At 49.0% G+C, this 25,089-nt stretch overlaps 1 protein-coding gene across 6 annotated transcripts in view; it reads left to right on the top strand.

The window, feature by feature from the left end:
* The window catches only part of LOC101082722 (pseudouridine 5'-phosphatase), a 483,897-nt gene that overhangs the window by 26,946 nt on the left and 431,862 nt on the right, over nucleotides 1-25,089 (top strand). For all 6 annotated transcript variants that reach the window (XM_023249423.2, XR_006593104.1, XR_002739909.2 and 3 more), the window contains exon 2: nucleotides 12,645-12,863. In XM_023249423.2, coding sequence (XP_023105191.1) covers nucleotides 12,645-12,863 — 219 coding nt within the window. The remainder of the gene's footprint in view (nucleotides 1-12,644; nucleotides 12,864-25,089) is intronic.

Below are 25,089 nucleotides of genomic sequence, written 5' to 3'. Positions count from 1 at the left end.
GTGTGAAAACCTCATATAACCTATGATTCCAAACATGTCCTTCTAGGCTTTCTTGTACAAGTTATATAGTCTTGGTTTTATATTTAGATCTATGATCCTAGTACCCGTGTTCATTTTTCCACCATTATACAGGTATACTTCCATACGTAGATGAGCGATCCAGCAACATTTTCTCAACCAGCTCATGTTTTAAATGAGTTTTATTTATTTATTTGTTTATTTATTTATTTATTTATATTTAAAAAAAGAGTTTTTTTTAATGTTTATGTATTTTTGAGAGAAAGACAGTATGAGCAGGAGAGGGGCAGAGACAGAGGGAGACACAGAATCCAAAGCAGGCTCCAGGCTCTGAGCTGTCAGCACTGACCCTGACGTGGGGCTCGAACTCACAAACCGTGAGATCATGACCTGAGCCAAAGTCGGACGCTTAACCGAATGAGCCATCCAGGCGCGCCACTGTCCTTGTATAATTTTTATATATTTTTAAATTTATTTTTGAGAGACAGAGTGTGAGGGGCGGGGGCAGAGACATACCCACACAGAATCCGAACCAGGTTCCAGGCTCTGAGCTGTCAACACGGAGCCCAACGCGGCGCTCGAACTCACGGAGTGTGGAGATCATGATCTGAGCTGAAGGTGGATGCTCAACCGACTGAGCCACCCAGGAGCCCCCTAAATGAGTTTTAGAAGTTGAGTATGGATTACCAGGGGACAAAAAAATCCTTTGAGCAATCCCCATACACACTAAGTGGAATAATCGATAATGCCAGTGATTCATGCCAAATGCTAATCAAAGGTTTTTACTTCACAGGGGATGACACAAATGATCATTACTGGTCTTTATTTTAAGCAATCACAGTTATTATTACTCCTTTACGGTTCAAAACTGATAGCTTACAGCCACGGGAAGCGATACATCAAATACTCTTAAGTACTTTTCTCTAAGTCTGCTAGAGCAAGCAAGCTTCGAAAATGAAGCAAAAATTACCACGACTCATAATTTCATGCTTGTTAATTATTCATTTCCCTCTTTTACATCCCTAAACACAAGGAAGCGCTACCTTTTACGCGCAGGCTCGTTTGTAAAGGTTAACTAGCTGCCACAGAGACTATGCAAGCCTCTCCCATCTGTAGAAAGCATGGGCGCGTTAGTGGACGCGGGAGAGAGTGTCTAAGTGCCCTCGGCCCGTAGGAACCTGCAGTCTTGGCTGGAGAACAGATCACCGTACTTCCGTTCCTGCTAGGCTCTCGATTTCCTTCTCCTGCCCATACTGCTAGGAGGCCGGGTGCTAGCCTCTGCTTGCTGCTCTCAGACGACCTTTCTTGGCTACCAGGTCATCGCCGTTAGCTGAGGGCAGTATTTCAGTAGGTCTTGAGAAATACTCGGATTTATATACTGGCATTTTCTCATTCTTTTTGCAAAGCTTCCCCTACCTTTGTGGGTGTTTGCTCCTTTGTTCAACAGGCATTAATGAGCCGTTTGGTTCTCATCACAGATTTATTTCACTTATAGCAGGGACTGTTTTGGCCTCAGTTATCACGTTTTTCTGAGGTCCTATCACATAGTAGGTGCCCAATAAATATTTGCTTAATCAAATCTATTGCATTTCAAGCATATGCCCTTTCTGTAGTCCGAAGATCGATGTCTGGTTCGTAAGATTGTTCATGTATGATTCTGTTGAGTGTTGCACGTCATATGTATTTTTATAATAAAAGATGTTTCCAATTTATAAATATTTGGTCCAGAAGGACCTCTGTACTCAGTCATTTGAAACTTGGGCTTACTTTTAATTTGGAGGAAAAAAATCAGTTTTACGTTGCTTTGGGTTCTCCTGTATATCACTACAGTTTTGTTTTTTCTTTTTTTCTCCACGGTATGCAAAGCATAAATGAAAATAATAGCTGGGGGGCCGCGAGGAGCAGTGAGCAAGTAATATTTTTGGGTCACACGTAATTAAGCAAAACAAGCCAACACTACAACTAAATATGAAACAAGGTAGTTTTGTAGCTTATTTTGGTTTGTAACCTGCTGTTTTTTAATGGAAGATTTCTGTAAAGATTGGTGGGAATCCTGAAAGAACATTGTTTTTGTCTGTGCTTTGTGCTACACTAGATTTTTTTTTTAAGCTTATTTGTTAATTTTGAAAGAGAGAGAATCGGGAGGGACGGAGAGAGAAAATCAGAAGGAAGCTCAGTGACATCTGTGCAGAGCCCGATGTGCTGGAACTCACGAACCGTGAGATCCTGACCTGAGCGAAAAACCAAGAGTCGGATGCTTAACTGACGGAGCCACCCAGGTGCCCCCCCTCCACTGCAGCGGATTTTTACAAAGTTTCTTTTCTTTTTTTTTCCCTTTGGACTTTTAGGCGCCTTTCCTACCCCTGGCTTTTGTTTGGACCCAGCGTCCTGGGCTGGAGCGTTTCCCACAAAGGTCCATCCCCACAGTGCACAGCAGGATAAGAGCGCATGTGTGAATGGGGTTACTGGGCAGAGGCTCAGACGTGAATCCGTGTGTGTGCAAGCCCACGTCAGTGCCGCACGTCTTTACGCCACCTTGTGTCCTGACTGTCGCAGTCCCTTGTGAACGCTTCCTCACCCTCGTACAGGGTCCTTGTTGCTGTGCAGACGGTGGGGTGTTGCCCTCCTTGTTGCTGTGCAGACGGTGGGGTGTTGCCCTCCTTGTTGCTGTGCAGACAGTGGGGTATTTCCCTTCGAAGGGCCGCGACTAACGCAGGGCGGAGAGGAGTTCCTGTGTGAAGAGGTGCTCTAGGGAGCGAGGTGAACAGCGCTAGGCAGTGCGTGTGGCCTCACCGCCTGCCTGGGAACGTGGTAGAGGTTTGCTTGTGGATTGCCGGGTATCCAGGGCAACATGTGAGGGCAGGCTGTCGGCAGCCACGTAGGGGCCATGGTCCCCGATTTTTGACTGGCTCGGTGACTGTTTCCTTTAATGGGACTTGAATGTCTGGGGCCAGCCGGCACGGCTCCCACCCCTTCGCAGCTCACCAGGTGGCTTTCCACGTAGGCATCTCGTGGCCTTAAGGTGGAGACACCTGCCCCCTCGCGGTTGCCCATTCTTCTCCATCGTGGGTGACGGTCCAGGAGCAGACGACAACAGCCTGGGGGATACTGAGCAAGAACGAAATAGCAGGCAGCTACCTGCCACCTTACACATAGGACAGCAGGGTGCTGACACTGCCTGGGACGAATGTGAGGCAGAGCCCCGGCCCTCAGCGTCCCCGGCAGCTTTCCTGGGAGCCAGAGCACGCCCTCTGTGGAAGTCACTGGTCCCTACCACTCCGTCCTCACTGATTGCCAGCTTTCAGCACAGGACCAACCCCAAAGGCCAGATGTGCCCCCCCAGACCCGTCACGTAGCCTGCCCTGCTTCTGCATAGACCCCCTGCTCTGCCTCCTCCCCCCTGCAGCTTCCCTGTGCCCAGCTCTGAGTAAGCCGCCCCTGCTCCTTCTCATCCAAGGGTCTTCATTGGCTTCCACACTTCCCTTTGTCATTCAGGACTTTGAAACTGCAGGAGTGCCTCTTCCTTCCCTCGCCAAGTCCGTGAGAGTGGTGTTTTCACACTTTCTTGGTCGCCCTCCAGGTGACAGTGCCTTCCTACTACGCCTAGGGCGACCGCTGCTCTCAGCAGATGCTGGCCCGTGCAAGGACATGGCTTGCGTGGGCCATGGCTCTCCACGGCGGCTGGTGTGGCCAGTGGATTGACTGAGACCAAGCTGGGCCAGCAGGAGCGTGCCCGGAGCCCATTGGAGCCCCACGATAGCAGGGTGGGCAGGACGTGGGCCGGGTGCCCTGTGCCAGCAGCATAAAGAATTGCCCTTAGCACCTGCTGCCTGCACTGGCCTCACGGCACAGCTTTTGCCTTTAGGGTTCTAGGAATGATTAAGCAAGCTCGGCTGCCTTAAGAAGTCAAGAAAAGCCCAAGGCAAGCGAGATACCACATCCAGCGCTCTCAGATAACTCAGCTCCTGTCCCCTGTGAATCACTGTTTCCAGGCCATGACGTTAAGAGCTCAGGGTTTCAGATAGCTGTGTCACTGACCCAGTAGTCCACTTGTGGAAAAGGACTCCTCTTATGCAGTGATGACCTTCATGGGGCTGCCGATGATTTCACTCGGGGGGAACCAGGTCCACCCTAGGGCATGCGTGTGCTAGATGTGAGCATCAGAGTAGCTGTTCCCCAAACAGGGCCACCAGCAACAACTGTGGCTTCATGTTTGCTGGTCCCAGTGCTAGACATTGTTTTCTTGGTTGCCAGTTAAGAGAAAAATGAGCCACTTAACTCCTTCTTTCAGTAGAGTATCTTCCACTAAGCTGCCCATATTTTTATTCTTCAAAAGAAACAGTGGATGGGGCGCCTGGGTGGCGCAGTCGGTTAAGCGTCCGACTTCAGCCAGGTCACGATCTCGCGGTCTGTGAGTTCGAGCCCTGCGTCAGGCTCTGGGCTGATGGCTCGGAGCCTGGAGCCTGTTTCCGATTCTGTGTCTCCCTCTCTCTTTGCCCCTCCCCCGTTCATGCTCTGTCTCTCTCTGTCCCCAAAATAAATAAACGTTGAAAAAAAAAACATATTAAAAAAAAAGAAACAGTGGCTTGTTAGATGTCCTTTCAAAGGAGGTGCGCCCTTGCCCTGTGAAACCGTGCTGTGCACGGTCCCCTGGCCGTCTCCTCTCCCCTCTGCTGGTGCCCAATTAACTGCGATTAACCGACAACTCTAATTAATTGGACTCATTTGCTGCTGTTGACTTCGGAAAGAATGGGGCATATTCATTTGCTTCTTATTTAAAAACTCATGCTTTCACTAAAAACATATTAGCATAGACATCATCTGTTGTCAGAGGAATAGGAAAAGAACGGAAGGTTTAAGTAGTAATAGTATACTGTAGAGAGGAAATGTAAACGTTAGGATTAAGGTCATAGCTGATTTTTTCCCCTTAATTTCTACTAATAAGTCTATATATGTCACTATTGAAGTTAAGCTTTTCTTAAAGGTATTCCATTAAAAAAATTTTTTTTAATGTTTATTTTTGAGAGAGAAAGACAAAGTGTGAGCACGGGAGGGGCAGAGAGAGAGAGAAAGACACAGAATCCAAAGCAGGCTCCAGCCTCTGAGCCCTCCATGGGGCTCGAACTCAAGAATCGTGAGATCATGACCTGAGCCAAAGTCGGATGCTTGACCGACTGAGCCAACCAGTCGCCTCAAAGGTGAGCCGTTTTTAAAATCAGCGGCTTTGTAAAGCACAGGGCTTCAGTAAAAACAGTACGTCAGCTCTGGGGGTTTCCACTCTAGCACAGTCGCGACTTCCCCGGGGGTGCCTTCTAAGACTCACCCTGCAGGGCTCATCCCCAATTTCTGACTCTCCAGAATATCTGGTCATCAACTACAGATCACCTCCAACATGCTATCAAAACAGCTTAGAAAAACAGACACGTCCACTTACATCAAATGGCATCGTACGCTGAGTATTTGTCATTAAAGCTGTGTCACCGTTAAAATGCGTACTGTCCTCTGCATTCAGAAACACTGCTGCAGTTCTCAGTCCTCCCGTCTTCTGGGTTGGGACAGTTTCGTCTTCAGTGAGGCTGGGCTCTCCCATCTGAAAAGGTATTCATATCTTCAGGACACCCACCTATCTGTCCTATCACACAAATCACTGGCTGTTGATCACCCCCTGCCCCTTTTTTGTGATTGGAAATCATCAAAGTATGACTATTCTGGAGACACATGAAGTCTGGAAAAAGCATTGTGTGGCTTTGTTGTAGTGTTCAGGGTAGGCAAGGTATGACTTCCTGGCAAACAGTAATCGATGTGGGTCAGAATCCCTTTTCCGAAACTCGTGGAGCCAGTCGTATCTCGGTTTTTAAGTTACCGGTGTTAAAAAGCATTACAGTCACATGTTCTGTGAGATACACGCTCTCAGTACGGCAGTGTCTGGGGCAGGACCCGTGAGCAAACCCACAGGTGCTTCTATAGAGAAGTGTGTGAATATTCGCACTGTGATAAATAATAAACAGTCCCCCCACCCCTCGTGCCAGTCCAGGTCAGGTTTTGCTGCTAAAGGCAGACTTTTCATTGCAGAAGTGTATGGATGAAGCGATTGTAAGTGAGGGCTCACGTTTGTGTACCCAGCCGGGCAGGTACTTAACAAGTGTATGAAGCTGGCTCCATATGCCTGGAGGAAGGTGTCACCCTCTTGTGAGTGCACTGCAGATACTTACTGGTTTGGTGTTTTGTTATTATGTAAAATATTTTGCAGGAGGCAGTGTGGCTTCTCAGATTAAAGAGGTCTTGCCGTGCAGAGAAAGCAGCTCTTGTGGTCTCGGAACTCAGACACGCAGGTGCCAGGCAGGTGTCCCCCACCCCCACCCCCACCCCAGACGATGATGCTGGAGTTTGCCCAGCCAGCCCCTGCACTCACAGCTCAGCATGGACTATTGTACTTGAGTGATGCAACCATCCCCCTTAGCATCCCCATTTTACAGGTCGGTAACCTAAGGCCCAGCCGAGGGCTGAGCACCTGTTTGAAGATTTCAGTGACTTGTGAAGTGCAGGGCGGGGTCTGAAACCCAGGGACCTCCCACAGCGGGAGTCTTGTCACACCCAGCCCCGCAGGCCAGCCCTGGCAGTGTGCCACTGCTCCCTGGGGAAGACACTACAAGTCTGGAAGGCTAAGAAACCCGTCCCAGGACTGGCAGCTAACATGTGGCCGAGCTGGGGCTTTACTGCTCAACTTTGAAATTGCTGATGTCCGCAATTTCTCCCAATACTTCATTCCAGCTCTGGGCTGGAAACGACAACGGGGATGGGCGGAGAAATCAGGGCTCAGCATGCTCGTCCGTGACACATGGGTTAAGGTGTTTTGCTATGAAGCAGTGCAAGTTCTTGTTCTAAAACTGGAATTAGGTGCTCGTTTGCAGGCTGGGGTGCAGCTCCCTGCGTCGGAGACGTGGAGAGACACCCTTACCGCTTACATCTTTATGGGGTAAGATGCAAAGCGTCACCGTCCTCTGGGAGCCAGGGATCGAGTCGGCAAACATGTAAATACATTCTCATGGATAAAAAGATGACAGTGATCACGTTACCAGCGCAGAACCTTGGTGTCAGAGACCCCCGTGCAGGCCAGCAGGGTCTCCACGCCAGCCTTGCTGCACGTGAGGTGTAGACACGCCTTCAGCCGCAGCTATGTGAATTCAGGCTTGAATGTGTCCCCGGGAGGGCGGCCCGCTGTCCGCGATGACACCCGCCTTCTGGCCACCGCGCCCCGGTTTGCCGGGTTCCGGTCTCCGGTCCGAAGCCCACCTGTTACCGCTCAGCTGATGGCCTCACCTGCAGTCAGTGCCCGGCGGTGGCGCCGGGGCTCGGGGCTCTGGGCTCTGTCTTGCGCAGACAGGGCGGTTTGTGCTTTGCAAAGCACGCTTTTCCGACACTCCTCAGTTGGGCAGCAACTTCTGCGGCTGTAACGCGTTACGGTGCTGTTCTCCCGAAAAATAACAGACGCGCGAGTTGAACGCGTTGGCCCGGGCTCGCTTGTGCACAGCAGAGCTCACGCACCTGACACTTGCCCTGCTGCTTTGTATGCTCCTTTTAGGGATTTCTTTCCCCTTTCAGAACACTGTCCCTTTGCTTGGAAGCATGGTGTCGTGAGCCTGCGAAGGCATGCTCGGATGTGAGGACTCTAATGACTTGTTTAGAGCCTCGCTTATTCACCTGGACTTTGGGATGATTTTGTCCAGACTGTGAACAAGAGTGGTCTGCACAGCCCCCCACAGATAGGTAATCCCGCAGCTCGGCGTCTTGTGAGTTAAAAGCTCTGACTCGCGGCTTTAAGTGCACACTGCTGAAAGCGTTTTCGGAGGCCACCGTGTCGTTTCTGGCTTGGGGATTATTATTTCCTCCGCGCTCTCCTCTTGATCGTCATCTACTTGCTTTACCCAGGCGCCCCGAGCAGGACCCGCATCTTTCTGCCCGGCTTCTGCCCCTTCTTCCCTCCTGCGCAGCCTCGCGTTTGAACACGAATGTGTGCGTGTAAGTGTGCGTGAACACGCGTGTGAATGTACATACATCTAGATGTGTGTACGGCTGGGCGCGTGTGTGAACACGCGCGCGAACGTACCTACGGCTGGGCGCGCGTACATGTACGTGAACACGCGTGCGAACGTACGTACGTCTCGATGTGGGTACGGCTGTGCGCGCGTACGTGTGCATGAACGCGCGCGTGAACGTACGTACGTCTCGATGTGTGTACGGCTGGGCGCGCGTACGTGTGTATGAAGACTCAAGCGAACGTACGTACATCTCGTGTGTACTGCGGGTCGTGCGTACATGTGCGTAAACGCGCGCGAACATCCGTCCGTCTAGACGTGTGTACGGCTGTGCACACGTACGTATACGTGAACACGTGCGTGAACGTACGTACGTCTCGACGTGTGTACGGCTGGGCGTGCGTACGTGTGTGTGAACACGCGTGCGAACGTACGTAAGTCTAGATGTGTGTACGGCTGTGCATGTACGTGAGCACGTGTGCGAACGTATGTACGTCTAGACGTGTGCACGGCTGGGTGCTTGTACGTGAACACGCGCACGAACGTACGTACGTCTAGACGTGTGAACGTATGTACGGCTAGACGTGTGTACAGCTGGACGCGCGTACGTGAACACGCGCGCGAAGGTACATACGTGAAGACGTGTGTATGACTGGGCGCGCGTACGTGCACACGCGTGTGAACATACCTAGGTCTAGATGTGTGTATTGAGTCCTGCGTTCCAGCACGGCCACGCACAGACCTCTCCCTCTCCCCATTTTCCTCACCGCCGCGGGTGCTAGGTTTGCAGATGCTGGCTCCCAAGCAGATGACGACGTGCTGTGTAGGCCTCCCTGCAACCTCTGCTTTCCTCTGGGCACCTGGGCTCAGCGTCTCCAAAACGCACGCAGCCGCCTGTGGCGTCCCTGCTCCTCCGGTGCTTGCCTTTGCCAGACGTTCACGAGATCGCGGGGGCCACCGTGCACCGGAAATGCTGTGTTCCAGCAGGCCGCAGAGGCGTTAGCTGGCCTTTCAGCGACCTGGCCTTTCTACCCGGGTCCACACTGGACACAGGGATGACGCTCCAGCATTAAGGAGCCCTCCCTGAGATACAGATAGTGTTGGCTTTTGTTTAAGTGTTTGTGTGTTTTTGAGAGAGCGACAGAGCTGGAGTGGGGGAAGGGCAGCGAGAGACAGGGAGACACAGAATCCAAAGCAGGTTCCAGACCCCGAGCTGTCCGCACAGAGCCTGATGCAGGGCTCGAACTCATGAACCACGAGATCATGACCTGGGCCGAAGCCTGACGCTCAACCGACTGAGCCCCCCGGGCGCCCCTAGTATCACTACTATTAACACTATGCAATTATTCAACGTGTGAGGACATAAGCGTAGTTAAGTATAAATGGAGCAAGTACCATTTATCATGCTGTGTCTAATTTACAATATAGTACGTGTTAGCGGTAACACTATAATTATTACCAGTCATACAGTTCAACGCTTGTTAACCTCAAGAGGCCCCAGGATGCTAACTCAGTTGTCTGAGGCTTCAGTGGTAAAAACTCCGCACCCAGGATCCAATTCCCGGAGTGGCCTTTCACCATGACATGATACAGTCTCATGAAATAATGGGAAATATGTGTACTGCTCTCTGCTCCCAGGTACAGGCACTGGGTTTCTAAAGCCCCTGAAACGTCCTAACTAGTAAGATCACTAGGCGTATCTTTGTTCTTTAAATTTTTTTAAATGTTTATTTATTTTGGAGAGACAGAGCACGAGCAGGGGAGGGGCAGAGAGAGGAGACAGAATCGGAAGCAGGCTCCAGGCTCCGAGCTGTCAGCACAGAGCCCGACGTGGGGCGGGCTTGAACTGCATGAACCGTGAGATCATGACCTGAGCCGAAGTTGGACGCCCAACCGACTGAGCCACCCAGGTGCCCCTGGAGCATCTTTGTTTCTAGTGTTTGGTCTCTGTGCGTGCTTCCTCACATACCTCCTACATTCCTTGTTGTTCCCTGGGTGACAGGAGCATCTTCTGCTCTATGGAGAAATCCTGGGTGGGCTCCTGCATGGGAGGCTGGTCAGCAGAAAGTCCAAGCCACGCTGGCAACCTCGGAGCTTTGATTGCATCCCGATTGTGTAGTCAGGGGAGCAGGGCTGGCAGAGGAGTTGATACGTCATGCGTCCCTCATGAAGGCTTCACCGCAATCCCGAGTACGCATGTCCTGAGAGGTTCTCGACTGTTGAGCACGTCAAGGGGCCAGGAGAATGGCACACTGGAGGACGAGGGGAGCTCCACGCCCTTCCCTGCACACCTGGCCCTACACATCTGTTCCTTGTGGATGTTCCTATGTGTCCTTTGTCATATCCTTTTACAATACGCCGGGGAGCAGTAAGTAAACTGTTTTCCTGAGCTCTGGGAGCAAATCTGTGCAACCCAAGAGGGAGTCATGGGACCCTCCCATCTATAGCAGCTTGGTCGGAAGCACAGGTGACCACAGAGACTTGGGATTGGCGTTGAGGTCGGGGTTGGGGACAGGCTTGTGGGACTGAGCCCCTTCTCTTTTAAATACAACCAGTACCCAACGTGCTGTTAGTTTCGGGGAATACACGATGTCCTGTTAGTTTCAGTTGAATGCACAATGTCTGTCCTGTTAGTTTCAGGTGTACATCATAGTGATTCTATATTTTTATCTGTTACAAAACGATCTCCATGATAGGTGCGGTTTCCATCTATCACCATGCAGTTATTACACGATGTTTGACTGTATTCCCCATGTGGGACCACTTGTCTATCTCATAACTGAACTTTCTACCTCTGAACCCTCTTCATCTGTTTCGCTCCACCCACCTCCCCTCTGGTGACCACCAGTTCTCTGTATTTAAATTTTTGTAAATATTTATTTATTTGGAGAGAGAGAGAGACAGAGAGCAGGGCACAGTCAGGCAGAGACAGAGAGAGAGAATCCCAAGCAGGCTCTGCGCTGTGGGCACAGTGCCTGACACAGGGCTCGATCCCACGAACTGTGAGATCATGACCTGAGCTGAAATCAGCAGGCAGACCCTTAACTGACTGACCCATCCAGGCGCCCCTCGGTTCTCTGTATTTAAGAGTCTGTTTCCTTTGTTTTCTCTTCTCTTTCCGAAATTCCACATATAAAGGAAATTCTATAATATCTGTCTTTGTCTGACTTTGCATAACACCATGTACTCTGTCCGTGTTTTCGCAAATGGCAAGATTTCTTCTTTTTTGGGGTTAATTTTTTAGTGTTTATTTTTGAGAGAGAGAGAGAGAGACAAGAGTGTGAGCAGGGGAGGGGCAGAGAGAGAGAGGGAAACAGAATCTGAAACAGGCTCCAGGCTCTGAGCTGTCAGCACAGAGCCTGACACGGGGCTTGAACCCACGAACAGTGAGATCATGATCTGAGCTGAAGTCGGCCGCTTCACCGACTGAGCCACCCAGGCACCCCTCTTCTTGGTTTTCTTCTTCTTCTTCTCTTTCCCCTCCTCCTCCTCCTCCTCCTCCTCCTCCTCCTCCTCCTCCTCCTCCTTCTCCTCTTTCTTTTTGATGGCCAGGAAGTATTTTGTTATGTATGCCACATCTCTACCCATTCAGGTACAGATGGGCACTTAGGCTGCTTCTGTATCTTGGCTGTTGTAAATAATGCTGCAGTGAACATAGGGGTACAGATGTTGTTTTGAACTAGCGTTTTTATTTTTTCAGATTAATACTCACAAGTAGGATTGCTGGACTGTGTAGACATCCTGTTCTTTTTTAAGAACCTCCATACTGTTTTCCACAGTGGCTGCACCAGTTTGCATTCCCACCAACGGTGCACGAGGGTTCTGTTTTCTCCACATCTTCACCAACACTTGTTAACATTTTTGGTGACAGCCAGTCTGACTGGTGTGAGCTGCTGTGTCCTTGTGCTTTGGGACTGCCCATTACCTGTGGGACCTGCCTCTGTATACGCTGTCCGAATTGAGTTGAACTGTGGGATCCCGGCTCATGTCACGGACTTGTGTGCTGTGGGAAAGACCCCCTCCACACCCACGCACACAGCAGGCGTCAGAAGCACTGAGACGTGCAGTGTGAGAACGGAGGGGAAACATGGGCCTGTACAGGCTATTCCGTTCTCATGCGGGAGCTTCTCAGTGGCCCCCATGGCCAGGCGCCCCTGCAGTGAGGACAGACCCAGGGACAGTGGACGTGTCCCCCCCCGCAGAGGGCCGTTCACACAACCGTCATGTCCTGCCCTCTAGAGGCAGCTTCAGTCCCAGGGACGGTGTCACGTGATAGCACACAGATGTCACCACCCCATGTGCACATTTCGGCTCAAATACACACACGTTTATGTCGGAGACCCTTTAACCACAACGAGGGCTTACTTCCGTTCCCGTGTTGTCACTTTCCAGATCACGGCTGCAAAGACGCTCCAGCAAACAGACAGCAGGCAGCCAGGCCGTTGCTCCCGTGGCATGACCTGTGCGGTTTTCAGCATTTCCCGTATCACTCCACACCGCTGACCTACGCTGCACCCCACGTGCTTATCTGATAGAGTCCGTGTTCACGCAGCACGCACCCTAAGCATTGCCCTGTCTTTGTTCCTGCAGATACCGAACGGCTGTATTCGGTGGTGTTCCAAGAAATATGTGATCGCTACGGAAAGAAATACAGTTGGGACGTCAAGTCCCTTGTTATGGGAAAGAAGGCATCAGAGGCGGCACAGATCATAATAGACGTCCTGCAGCTCCCGATGACCAAAGAGGAGCTGCTGGAGGAAAGCCAGACGAAGTTGAAAGAGGTGTTCTCCACGGCCGCCCTGATGCCAGGTACCGCCCCCTCCCAGCTACGGGGTTACATGTGTGCGCGTTCGCAGTGTCGTTGTAAGTCACAGATGGCGGCCACTGCAGGCCTTGGGTAGTGACGACTTCTGTCTCCAGACCTTCTCAGAAATAGCTCTTCTTGTTTGAGGCTCACAGGTCGTCCGGAGAGAGTTTGCTCAATCACGTGCCACGATTCCATCTTGTCTTTTTAGGGGCTTTTAAAAATAACATACATTCCCTTCTTGAGTTTCAAAAATGTTTGAACAGTATTTGTTTCTTTTTCTTTTTCTTTTTTGTAATATTTATTTATTTTTGAGGGAGAGAGACAGCACGGAAGCAGGGGAAGCTCAGGGAGACAAAGCAGGCTCCAGGCTCTGAGCGGTCAGCACAGAGCCCTGCGCGGGGCTCGAACTCACCGACCACGAGATCATGACCTGAGCTGAAGTCAGACGCTCAACCCACTGAGCCACCCAGGCACCCCTGTACCTTAATTTTTTTAATGCTTATTTACTTTTGAGAGAGAGAGAGACAGAGTGTGAGCAGGGGAGGGGTATAGAGAGGGAGACACAGAGTCCGAAGCAGGCTCCAGGCTCTGAGCTGTCAGCACAGAGCCCGACGCCGGGCTCAAACCCACAAACCGTGAGATCATGACCTGAGCCAAAGTCAGACACCTAACTGACTGAGACACCCAGGCTCCCGTATTTCAATATTATCTAAGATTATATTCAAGACAGGATTGCTTCAGAGTTTAGTAGGTAGCCTTGCCTTTTCCTGTTCAAAACCAGGTACAGGATTGTTTCAGTGAATATTTAAACTTTAGCAAATTAATGCTAAACCAGCTAAATCTCACCCAAGAAGCTTAAGTTTTTTTTTTTAAAGTTAAAGGCATAATTCATTTTCAACATGTCTGTTTCTATGCCCTTCACCCCTTTCTTTACTTGTTTTCCTTTGAAAGCAAAGATAACTTTTCTCCCTTGGGGCTTGTTAGCTAAGGATCGATCAAAACTGAATTGCCTGCTGTTTCTTGCTCAAAGTGAGAAGGTCAAGAATGTTCTAGATTACAGGGCTGAAAGATGCTTAAAAATGGAGTGCTCTTTTAAGAGTCTTCCAGAAAGAAAGGTGAACACTCCATCTTTGGAAGACCTGATCTGAGGGCAGAAAAAAAAATTGTAGTTACTGCAGTAATTTTGGGTTTAAAATTGTATCGATGGAATGCGTGGCTTTTTTTTTTTTTAATATTTATACATATATCCAAAAGTGCAAATTGACTATTCCCTGGAACTAGAGAATTTCCTGTAAGGCTGTGCTAATCCTAGTGATGTGTCACATAGTAACCACGTGGGCTTTGCTTGGATGACACATATATCTGACCCTCAGGCGTGGGTACAAGCTCTGTCATACGCACCGTCTGTAACTTTGCACAGTGAGTTACCCTGACGAGCCTTAATGATGAAACACATCCAGGCAGTTCATTCGTATTAATCCTGGTGAGAGACACCCAGGATAAAAGTTACATGTCATCCGTCTGTAAGTGTCCAGTCTGGGGATGTTAAGTAGGTTCACACTGTTGGGCCACGGTCCCCAGCAGCCATGTCTAAAACTTCTTCATCTTGTAGAACAGAATCTGTGTCCCCATGAACCACGACGTCCCCATTCGGCCCTCCATCCACCCCGGAACCATGATTCTACGTTCTGTCTGTCTCTGTGCCTTGTGTCTGTGTGTATTCTAGGTACCTCATATAGGAGGACACACACAGGGTTTGTCCTTTCCTGACTGGCTTTTCGAACTTGGCATGACGTCCTCCCCGTTTTTTCAAGTTGGAGCATGTGACAGGATTTCCGCTCCCCCCAGCCCCCCCAGCCTTTGTGTGTGTGTGTGTGTGTGTGTGTGTGTGTGTGTGTGTGTGTTTATCCACGCATCTGGTGACGCTCATTTGAGTTGTTTTCTCTCCGTGGCTATTGCAAATAATGCTGCTGTGCACATTGGGGTACACCTATCTCTCTGAGACCGTGATTTCGGTTTTTGTGGTTCTATAGCCAGAAGTGGGATTGGCAGATTATATGGCAGTTCCGTGGTCAGTCTCCTGAGGAACCGCCAGACTGTTTTCCTGAGTGGCTGTACCATGCTGTCCTCCCTCCGACTGTCCACAACTGTTGCATTTTCACCAACACGTGTTGTTTTCTGTGGGTCTTGCTTGCTGTTGTTCGTAGCCACTCGAAGAAATGAGAGGTATCGACTCACTGTCCTTTTGATTTGCATGTCTCTGAGGATGACGCATGCAGGGCATCAGCTCATAGGCTTTGGCTGCTTTCGTGTCTTCTGTGGAGAAATGTTTGTTTAGTCCTGTGCTTGTTTTTAAAACAGGGTTCACGTTGGGTTGTTGTTACATTGTAGGAGTCCTCTATGTGTTCTGGATAAACCCCTTATCAGATACATGCTTTGCAAATTCTTACGTTTCCTATTTCCTGGGTGGCGCTTTTCCCCATCTTGATTGTGTCCTTTGATGTGCAGAATTAAAAAAAAATCTCTTTTAATGTTTATTTTTGAGAGAGAGAGAGAGAAAGAGAGAGACAGGGTGCGAGCAGAGGAGCGGCAGAGAGAGAGGGAGACACAGAATCCGAAGCAGGCTCCAGGCTCTGAGCTGTCAGCACAGAGCCCTGTGCAGGGCTCAAATCCACGGACTGTGAGATCATGACCTGAGCTGAAGTTAGATGCTTAACCGACTGAGCCACCCAGGTGCCCCTGATGTGCAGAATTTTTTAAGATTGATGCAGTTCCATTTTGCCATGTTTGCTCTCACTGCCTGTGCTTTTGGTGTCCTATCCAAGACATCATTACAAAATCCAACGTCATAAACGTTTACCATGTTTTCTTCTAAGAATTTTCTACTTAGGTCTTTAATTTTGAGTTGGTCTTTGGATGTAGGATAAGGGTGTGACTTCATTCTTTTGCCTGTGGATAGCCCGTATTCCCGATTTGGTGGAAATTTGTTGAAGAGACCGCCATTTCCCTAATGAATGCATCTTGTTGAAGATCATTCAGTCCTATGTGTGAGGGTTTATTTCTGTACTTTCTGTTCTGTTCCGTTGGTTTGTATAGCGCTACCACATTGCTTCGACTGTTATAACTTTATGTTTTCAAATCAAGAAGTGCAAAACCTCCAACTTTTATTTTTCCTTTTCAATATTTTTTTTTAATTTTAATTTTTTAATTTTTAATTATTTTTTTTAATGTTTATTTATTTTTGAGACAGAAAGAGGCAGAGCACGAACAGGGGAGGGGCAGAGAGAGAGGGAGACACAGAATCCGAAACAGGCTCCAGGCTCCGAGCTGTCAGCACAGAGCCTGAAGCAGGGCTCGAACTCACGGACCGTGAGATCATGACCTGAGCCAAAGTCGGAAGCTTAACTGACCGAGCCACCCAGGCTCCCCTAATTTTAATTTTTTTAAAACAATTTATTGTTGAGAGAGAGAGAGACAGAGCATGAGCAGGGTAGGGAGGGGCAGAGAGAGATGGAAACACAGAATCCAAAGCAGGTTCCAGGCTCCCAGCTGTCAGCACACAGCCTGATGCGGGGCTCGAACTCGTGAACCCGACATCATGACCTGAGCCAAAGTCCAACACAACTGATTGAGTCACCCAGGCATCCTTTCCTTTTCAGTATTTTTATGGCTATTCAGAGTCCTTGAGAGTCTAGGTAAATTTTAGGATGGATTTCTGTATTTATGCAAAAAATGTTAGTAGGATTTTGGTATTGATTGCTTAGAATCTGCATATTGCTTTGGGTAGTGTGGACATTTTAACAATATCAGATTTTCTACTTCATGACATGGGATGTTTGTCATATTATTTGTGTCTTTACTTTTTTTCAGCAGTGATTTATAGTTTCAGCATACAAGTCTTTCACTGTCTTAAAAAATGTATTCTTTTTTTGATGTATTATAAAGGGAATTGTTTTGAATTTCTTCTCAGATTGTTCACAGTGACTGTATAGAAATGCAACTGATTTTTGCATGTTGACTTTTGTCTCCTGCCATGTTGTTGAATGTGTTTATTAGCTCTAACAGTTTTGTGTGTGTGTTTGGAATCTTTAGGTTTTTTTTTACAAAGAAGATCATGCCATCTGTGAACAAAGATAACTTTGCTTTTTTCTTTACAATTTGGATGCCTCTTGTTTCTTTTTCTTGCCTAATTGCTCTGGCTAGGACTTCTAGTACTATGCATAGAAGTGACAAGAGAAAGAAAGCATCATTATCTTGTTCCTGATCTCAGAGGAAGAGCTTTCAACCTTTTTTTAATTAAGTATGATGTTAGCTGTGAGCTTTCTTATAAGGCCTTTGTTATGTTGAGGTAGTTTTAGTTTTATCGTACCTAGTTTTCTTTTTCCCACTTTGAGTTGTTTATATGATGGAAAGGTATTGAGTTTTGTCAGATGCATTTTCCATACCAATTTATATGGCTTTTGTCCTTCATTTTGCCAATATGGTGTATCACATCAATTTTTGTGTGTTGAACCCCCTTATACTCCAGGAATAAGCTCCACTTGGTCATAGTGTATAATCCTTTTAATATGCTGCTGAAATCAGTTTGCTAGTATTTTGTTGAGTATTTCTGCATCAGTATTCATTACAGATATCAGTATATAATTTTCTTGTAGTGTTTTTGCCTGGTTTTCCTGTGAGGGTAATGTTGATCTCATAGAATGAGCGTATGTATCCTCCTCTTCCAGTTTTTGGAGGAGTTTGAGGAGTATTGGTGTTAATTTCTCCTTAATTGTTTGGTAGACTTCACCAGTGATGGTTCTTTCCTTGTTGGGAGGTTTCTGATTCCCAAACGAATATTCTTACTAGTTTTATATCTGATCAGGCTTTCTCTTTCTTGATTTGACCTTGATAGGGTCTCTGTTTCCAGCAGTTTATCCATTTTTTTCTAGGTTACCCAATTTGTTGGCATACACTTTTTTATATTATTGTTTTAAAACCTACCCCCTTCCCCCCCTCCCCACCCCGTGGCACTGGTTTTAATGTCTCCTGTTTTCATTTCTGATTTTAGTTGTTTGAGCCTTCTCTGGTTGGTTTTTTTTTGTTTTTTTTTTGTTTTTTGTTGTTTTTTGTTTTGTTTTGTTTTGTTTTTAGTTAATCTAGCTAAATATTTGTCTGAACAGTTGATTTTTGACCTGGATTAGTTTTCACTGTTTCACACACCAAGCACCGTCATGTATAAGCACACAAATAGCTTTTTTCTTTCTTATCCACCCAAACCTTTCAAGGGCTTTTCTTTCTTGTATTTTTGTCCTATATTCTTAGACATACTTGAGATATGTTCTACTGCAATACCCAGGAGATATGATATCTTCATCAGCTAGCATGGTAGTTTGGCCAGAATGCTAAGAAGGACCTATTTCCTGATTTTGCGAATCTTACTTTTCCAATATAGGATCTTTCGTGTATACTTCCCTGATCTTTAGCCTGTCCGATGAGAGTATGTATTTGTATCAGTGATTCCAGACTGCACCTTTGTAATCTTGGGATCATTTCCACACCACACACAGACTGAGAGGTGAGCTAAGCATGAGCAGACTCCCGACAATAAAGAAAAGGCGAAGATGACACCAATAAGAGAAACCTCACAGCACACTGGGATGCTGGGTCACAGCAGGGACTGCGGTCCACATGCCACCTTCACAATCTGACAGGCTTAGGGTGCAACACCACAGTTAAAAATCACTCTGATTCTGAAGGGGAAGAAAAGCGGGAAGGAAGAAGTGTTGCTGACTGTAGGAAGAAGGAAGAGCCTCTGTGAAAACCTGGAAACACATGTCTCTGTAGGGTTTCTGTTCTGTAACGTGCCAATCAAAAAATAATAATCAAGTAGGTTCTACGTCACCCCCATCTTCTCTCCATCCTGCATCCCACCCGTCAGCCCTTTACCTGAGCCAAAGCTGGAATGCACTGGAAACCTGATCTCCTGGAAGCTGCCGTGGGTACTGTGACTCTTTTCAGAAAAAGTGGCCACCATCCTTTTCTAGAGCCCAGCGTTCGTTGTGTTCCCTCACTGCTTTGTTCCCATTATTAAACTGTGGCTGGTCACATAGCCCTGGATGACTTTTATCTCTTCTCTTTCTGAACGTACTTTCTGGTAGGGTATTTTGGGTTGTGGAAGTCACCTTGAGCTTCTTAGAGAAGAAGACTGCATGTCGAGAGGGTGTATTATGAATTCACCAGCGTTCATTTTTTCATGCTTTCAAGGTGAGAGCGGCAACCCACGCAGGTATTTAGCAAGTTAAATTGGAGGAATGGATGGCAGGTTGCCAGGGGAAGCAGCCTATGATTATAATGCAGGGGTGTGTCCCCCTGGGCCCAGAGCATAGGAAACCTATCCTGATACGATGCAGGGCCTGTCCTTCCTGGGCCCATAACGAGGGGCCGTGGCTGATTATAGTCCAAGGGCACAACTTTACCTGGACCCATCACCAGGGGCTGTGGCTGATTCTAATCCAAGGGCACGTCTTCCCCTGGACCCATCACCAGGGGTGGTAGGTCCTGATTATAATCCAAGGGCACATCTTCCACTAGACCCACCTCCAGGGGTGGTAATTCCTGTGATAATCCAGGGGCACATCTTCACATTGGCCCATCAGCTGGGGCAGTAGCTGATTATAATCCAAGTGCACATCTCCATCTAGACACATCACCAGGGGCTGTCGCTCCTGATTATAATCCAAGGGCACATCTTCTTCTGGCCCATCTCTGGGCAGTACTAGCTCCTGATTATAATCCAAGGGCACATCTCCGTCTGGACACATCACCAGGGGCTGTTGCTCTTGATTATACTGCAAGGGCACATCGTCTCCTGGCCCATCTTGTGGGGACTAGTAGCTCCTGACTATAATCAAGGGCACATCTTCTTTTGGCCCATCTCTGGTCAGTAGTAGCTTCTGATTATCACCCAAGGGCACATCTCCGTCTGGACACATCACCAGGGGCTGTTGCTCCTTATTATACTCCAAGGGCACATCTTCTGGCCCATCTTCTGGGCAGGAGTAGCTCCTGATTATAGTCCAAGGGCACCTCTCCGTCTAGACACATCACCAGCGGCTGTCGCTCCCGATTATAATCCAAGGGCACATCTTGTCCTGGCCCATCTGGTGGGGACTAGTAGCTCCTGACTATAATCCAAGGGCACATCTTCTTCTGGCCCATCTCTGGACAGTAGCAGCTCCTGATTGTAATCTGAGGGCACATCTCCGTCTAGACACATCACCAGGGCCTGTTGCTCCCGATTATAATAGAAGGACACATCTTCTCCTGGCCCATCTTGTGGGAACTAGTAGCTCCTTTATATAATCCAAGGGCACATCTTCTGGCCCATCTTCTGGGCAGTAGTAGCTCCTGATTATAGTCCAAGGGCACCTCTCCATCTAGACACATCACCAGCAGCTGTTGCTCCCGATTATAATCCAAGGGCACATCTTGTCCTGGCCCATCTGGTGGGGACTAGTAGCTCCTGACTATAATCCAAGGGCACATCTTCTGGCCCATCTTCTGGGCAGTAGTAGGTCCTGATTATAATCCGAGGGCACCTCTCTGTCTAGACACATCAGCAGGGCCTGTTGCTCCCGATTATAATCCAAGGACACATGTTCTCCTGGCCCGTCTCGTGGGGACTAGTAGCTCCTTTATATAATCCAAGGGCACATCTTCTGGCCTGTCTTCTGGGCAGTACTAGCTCCTGATTATAATCCAAGGGCACATCTCCGTCTAGACACATCACCAAGGGCTGTTGCTCCTGATTATAATCCAAGGACACATCTTCTCCTCGACCATCTTGTGGGGACTAGTAGCTCCTTTATATAATCCAAGGGAACATTTTCTGGCCCATAGTAGCTCCTGATTATAATCCAAGGGCACCTCTCCATCTAGACACATCACCAGGGCCTGTTGCTCCTGATTATAATCCAAGGACACATGTTCTCCAGGCCCATCTCGTGGGGACTAGTAGCTCCTTTATATAATCCAAGGGCATATCTTCTGGCCCCTCTCTGGGCAGTAGTAGCTCCTGATTAAAATCCAAGGGCACATCTCCATCTAGACACATCACCAGGGGCTGTCACTCCTGATTATACTCCAAGGGCACATCTCCGTCTGGACACATCAGCAGAGCCTGTTGCTCCCGATTATAATCCAAGGACACATGTTCTCCTGGCCCATTTCTTGGGGACTAGTAGCTCCTTTATATAATCCAAATGCACATCTCTGTCTAGACACATCACCAGGGGCTGTCGCTCCTGATTATAATCCAAGGGCACATCTTCCCCTGGCCTATCACGTGGGGACTAGTAGCTCCTTTTTATAATCCAAAGGGATATCTTTGCCTGGACTCATCACCAGGGGCCATAGCTACTGAAACAATACAAGGGCCCATCTTGCCTGGGATCATGAGCAGGGGCAGTATCTCCTGAATATGGTCCAAAGGCACATCTTTTCCTGGTCCCTTCAACTGGGGCAGTATGTCCTGATTTTAGTCCCAGGGCACATCTTTTCCTGGTCCCTTCAACTGGGGCAACATCTCCCCATTATATTACAATGGTACATCTTCGTCAGGCCCCTCACCAAGGGTGGTAATTCCTGTTTATAACCCAAGGACACATCTTCACCTGGCCCTGTCACCTGGGCCATACATCTTGATTATGATCCAAAGGCACATCTTTTTCGGGTCCCATTACCTGGGACAGTTGCTGATTATAATCAAAGGGCACACATCTTCACCTGGGCCCATCACTGGGGCCGTCGCTCCTGATTTTGATCCCAGGGCACATCTTCGTTGGAGCCCATCACCTGAGCCAGTAACCCACAGTGGTGTTGCAGGGGCGTGTCCTTGCCTGGGTCCATCACCAAGGGAAACTTCCCCTGATTATGATGCAGTGGTGTATGTACTGTGGCCAGTCACCAGGGACAGCAGCCCCTAATTGTGATGCAGGGGCGTATCTTTCCCTGTGCCCATCACCAGGGTAACCAGCCCCTCATTGTGATGTGGGGTGCGTCTTTCCCTGTGCCCACCCAGCTACGTAGAGGATGTGGCTAAATCCTGTGTCTTGAACACACAGGCAGAATGGACCTGAATCCTACTTGCATCAGCAGACTCCAGTGTTCAATTTGAAAGGGAGTCTCTCTCCCGGAAGAGATGGGCCATGAATGTCCCCAGCAGGAAATACTTTTGAGCAGTAAGTTTTGTAGGCTTTTTGTAGGCGTTTTCTAAATGACTTAATAGTGAAATAAACGTAAACCATCGGTTAGTCAGGGGCTTCATTTTTTTATGACAAAAGAGCTCTTTTAAATTGTAAAAAATTTAAGACATAAATACGTACGTGGTTCATCTATGTTTTCTGTGGGTTGTTGGTTCCTTCCATTCTGTTTTCTGCAAATTCCTTCATGCATGGAATCTTCTAGATCCGTGAAATATTTTGGCACAATTTAGCAAGCGAAACTTGGCTGAGAAGACCTGTAACGGAAAGCAGGCACCTTTTATGGTATGGAATCCTCCAGAAGGTCTTCCTGTTGTCCTGATCTTTCACCAGCTCTGAGATTTCCCAAGTAAAGTCCAGGGCATGGCCTCTGGGCCAGACGAGGGGAATATGACAGGGCCGTATGCAGGCACCGTGGTCAGCCCCGCAATGCTCTCTCGCACATGGGCTCCTCGAAAGTGCCGGCCCCCTTCTCCTCTGGGCCTTCTGCCCCCACTGCACTGAGCTGCTGGCATTACATCTCTTTCCTCCTTGTTCCTTAGGACATCGCCCAGAGAGACAGAGCAGATTGACGAGGTAGAAGCCTGGTCCACTGGCCAGGCAACAATGGTGTGGTGCCCAGGGCTCCTTCCCAGGGAGAGGTGGCTGAGGGAGGGGGAGCCAGCAGGTGTGTCCTCTGAGGTGGGTGTGTGTTTGGGGGCGGGGAGGTGTCGGTCCCTGGTCTCCCAGTGGGTTCCTCACATGTTCCGGGGACTCAGGTCCCTGCGGGAAAGCATTTCCACTGTGGAGTACCGTTCCAGCATGTAGACTGGGGATCACCTGTGAGGACGTCCCCGCAGAAGCAGCCGGTCCTCTCTAGGGCCGAGAACTTAGACCGGCTCGTCTCCGTCTCTGCTCAGCATCACAGAGAAACGCACCTGAGCCGTGATGCGGGCACGCCTGACCACTGTGTGGGTCCTCGTTCCGTGTCTGCACAAGTCCTTCCTCCTTGTCCGCCAGGCTGTCTCCTCCTGTGTCTTTATGTCCCTTACTACTTTTGTTTTCCTCCTTTCCGTCCTTGTGTGTTTTCCCCACACCCTCAGTCGCCCGAGGCTGTTAGCAAGCCTGTCCACAGCCTCCCTCCTTTTCTGCACATGCTTTCCGCCATCGAGCTGGGCCACAAGGCACTGTCTCTTCCCATCCTCCTATACGTTTCCTTTTTCTTCGCTTAACCCTCAAAGGCATGTAGTGCTGTGTGAGTGCTCAGGGACGTAAAGGAAAGTTCTCCTTCCCCCTGGGGTATGCAGTCAATTTAGGGGACGTGCGGATCCATGCAAGAGAAAACCCATGGTAGCATACAATTTCACATCAAGAGGAAATTCAGGATGGGTATGGACAAAAATAAGGCAGATTATTCTTTTTTGTTTTTTTTTAATTTTTTTTAACGTTTATTTTATTTTTGAGACAGAGAGAGACAGAGCGTGAACGGGGGAGGGCCAGAGAGAGAGGGAGACACAGAATCTGAAACAGGCTCCAGGCTCTGAGCTGTCAGCACAGAGCCCGACGCGGGGCTCGAACTCACGGACCGTGAGATCATGACCTGAGCTGAAGTCGGACGCTTAACCAACTGAGCCACCCAGGCGCCCCAAGGCAGATTTTTCTTGAAGCAGTGGCAGCTTTGTGGCAGGCCCTTGAACTTGAGGTCAACTGAGGAGACCATAGAAGATATGGGTGGGTGAGGGGGGAGGGCATGGCCCTAAATAGGCACAGCTTTCCCCTCGTTTACTTCGGGTCCTTGGCCCCTTAATTGCTCACGTGTTTGCTGCTTCTGAGAGTGGGGAACCGCTGGGATTTTTGAAGAAGAGTAGTGCCGGAGTGAAACCACGCTGGGGGGGCGGGCGGGTAAAAGGGGTTCTTCTGGGTTTATGGGACATGATGAAGAGGGCAGGGGAGAGGTGTGCTGGAGTGGGACCGGGGTGGAAAGACTTGACCTAAGATGGACTCAGAAGGTCTGAGTGGACCACAGTCCCATGCAGGAGGACAGTGTCCCATGATGCACAGGTGACAAGACTCTTGGGTTACTCCAGCAGACAGCATGTGAGAACAGACGGACATTCCCAGGATAGTTGTGCACGTACGAAACTTACCACTCTGCGAATAAGAAGACAGGCAGAAGTAGGAACCTGTCCCTTCATCATAACAAGCCACAGTCAGAATGTCATGCCTTTTAATGGTTTTTTTTGTAATTATAAAAATTACACTTGCTTCATATAATACAAAAGGGTAGAAATTAGAAGCCCCTTAACTCCTACTCCATGGTGATAACCATTCCTTAGTCCTTAGTTACCTATTAGGGTGTGTCCTTCCAGGCCTTAGGATGCCTTTTTGTTTGTGTGTAGACACACACACACACACACACAACACACTCACACTCACTCACATCCACCTTAAAGGAATATGATAATTCATGAAGAGCATATACAGGGTCTGTGTGTGTCCCTCAGACAAGAGCCTGGGAAGCCCCAGAACACGCTCCCTCTGTCGTGTCCCGATGTAAGCCGTGTGGGTCGCGGCTGGTTGGTGGCCGAGCCCCTCCTCCTGGTCAGCCTCGATTACAGTGGTATCCACCGCTGAGCCTCGAGGACAGGCCAGTGTCAGGGCCTCCGTGTTTGCTCAGCTGTGGGTGTGTGTCAGCGTCCGGGCCCCTGTACCGTCTGCATTTCACACGCAGTGGCGTCGGGGCCCTCAGGATTGAAGTTACTTGCCCAAAGACTATGGAGGTTGGTGTTCCACCCTGGCACGGAGTCCGGCACATGGAGCTCCCGACCATGGCCCTGTGCTCCCCGATGTCGTGGCCGTGGCCTCACATCGAGGTAGCCGGCTGTCGTGCAATGCAGCGAGAAGGTGACGCCCTGTGGTGCTCTGTCCTCCTTCAGTTGTGCACAAGCCATGCAGAGAAGGCCTACCTGTCAGGGCTTTGGCCTTCAAAATCTACACATCCGGCAGC

This window comes from Felis catus, chromosome X (assembly GCF_018350175.1).
Source record: "Felis catus isolate Fca126 chromosome X, F.catus_Fca126_mat1.0, whole genome shotgun sequence".
NCBI lineage: Eukaryota > Metazoa > Chordata > Mammalia > Carnivora > Felidae > Felis > Felis catus.
The sequence above is the reverse complement of the archived record's forward strand: the minus strand, read 5'-3'. Positions and strand labels throughout refer to the sequence as shown.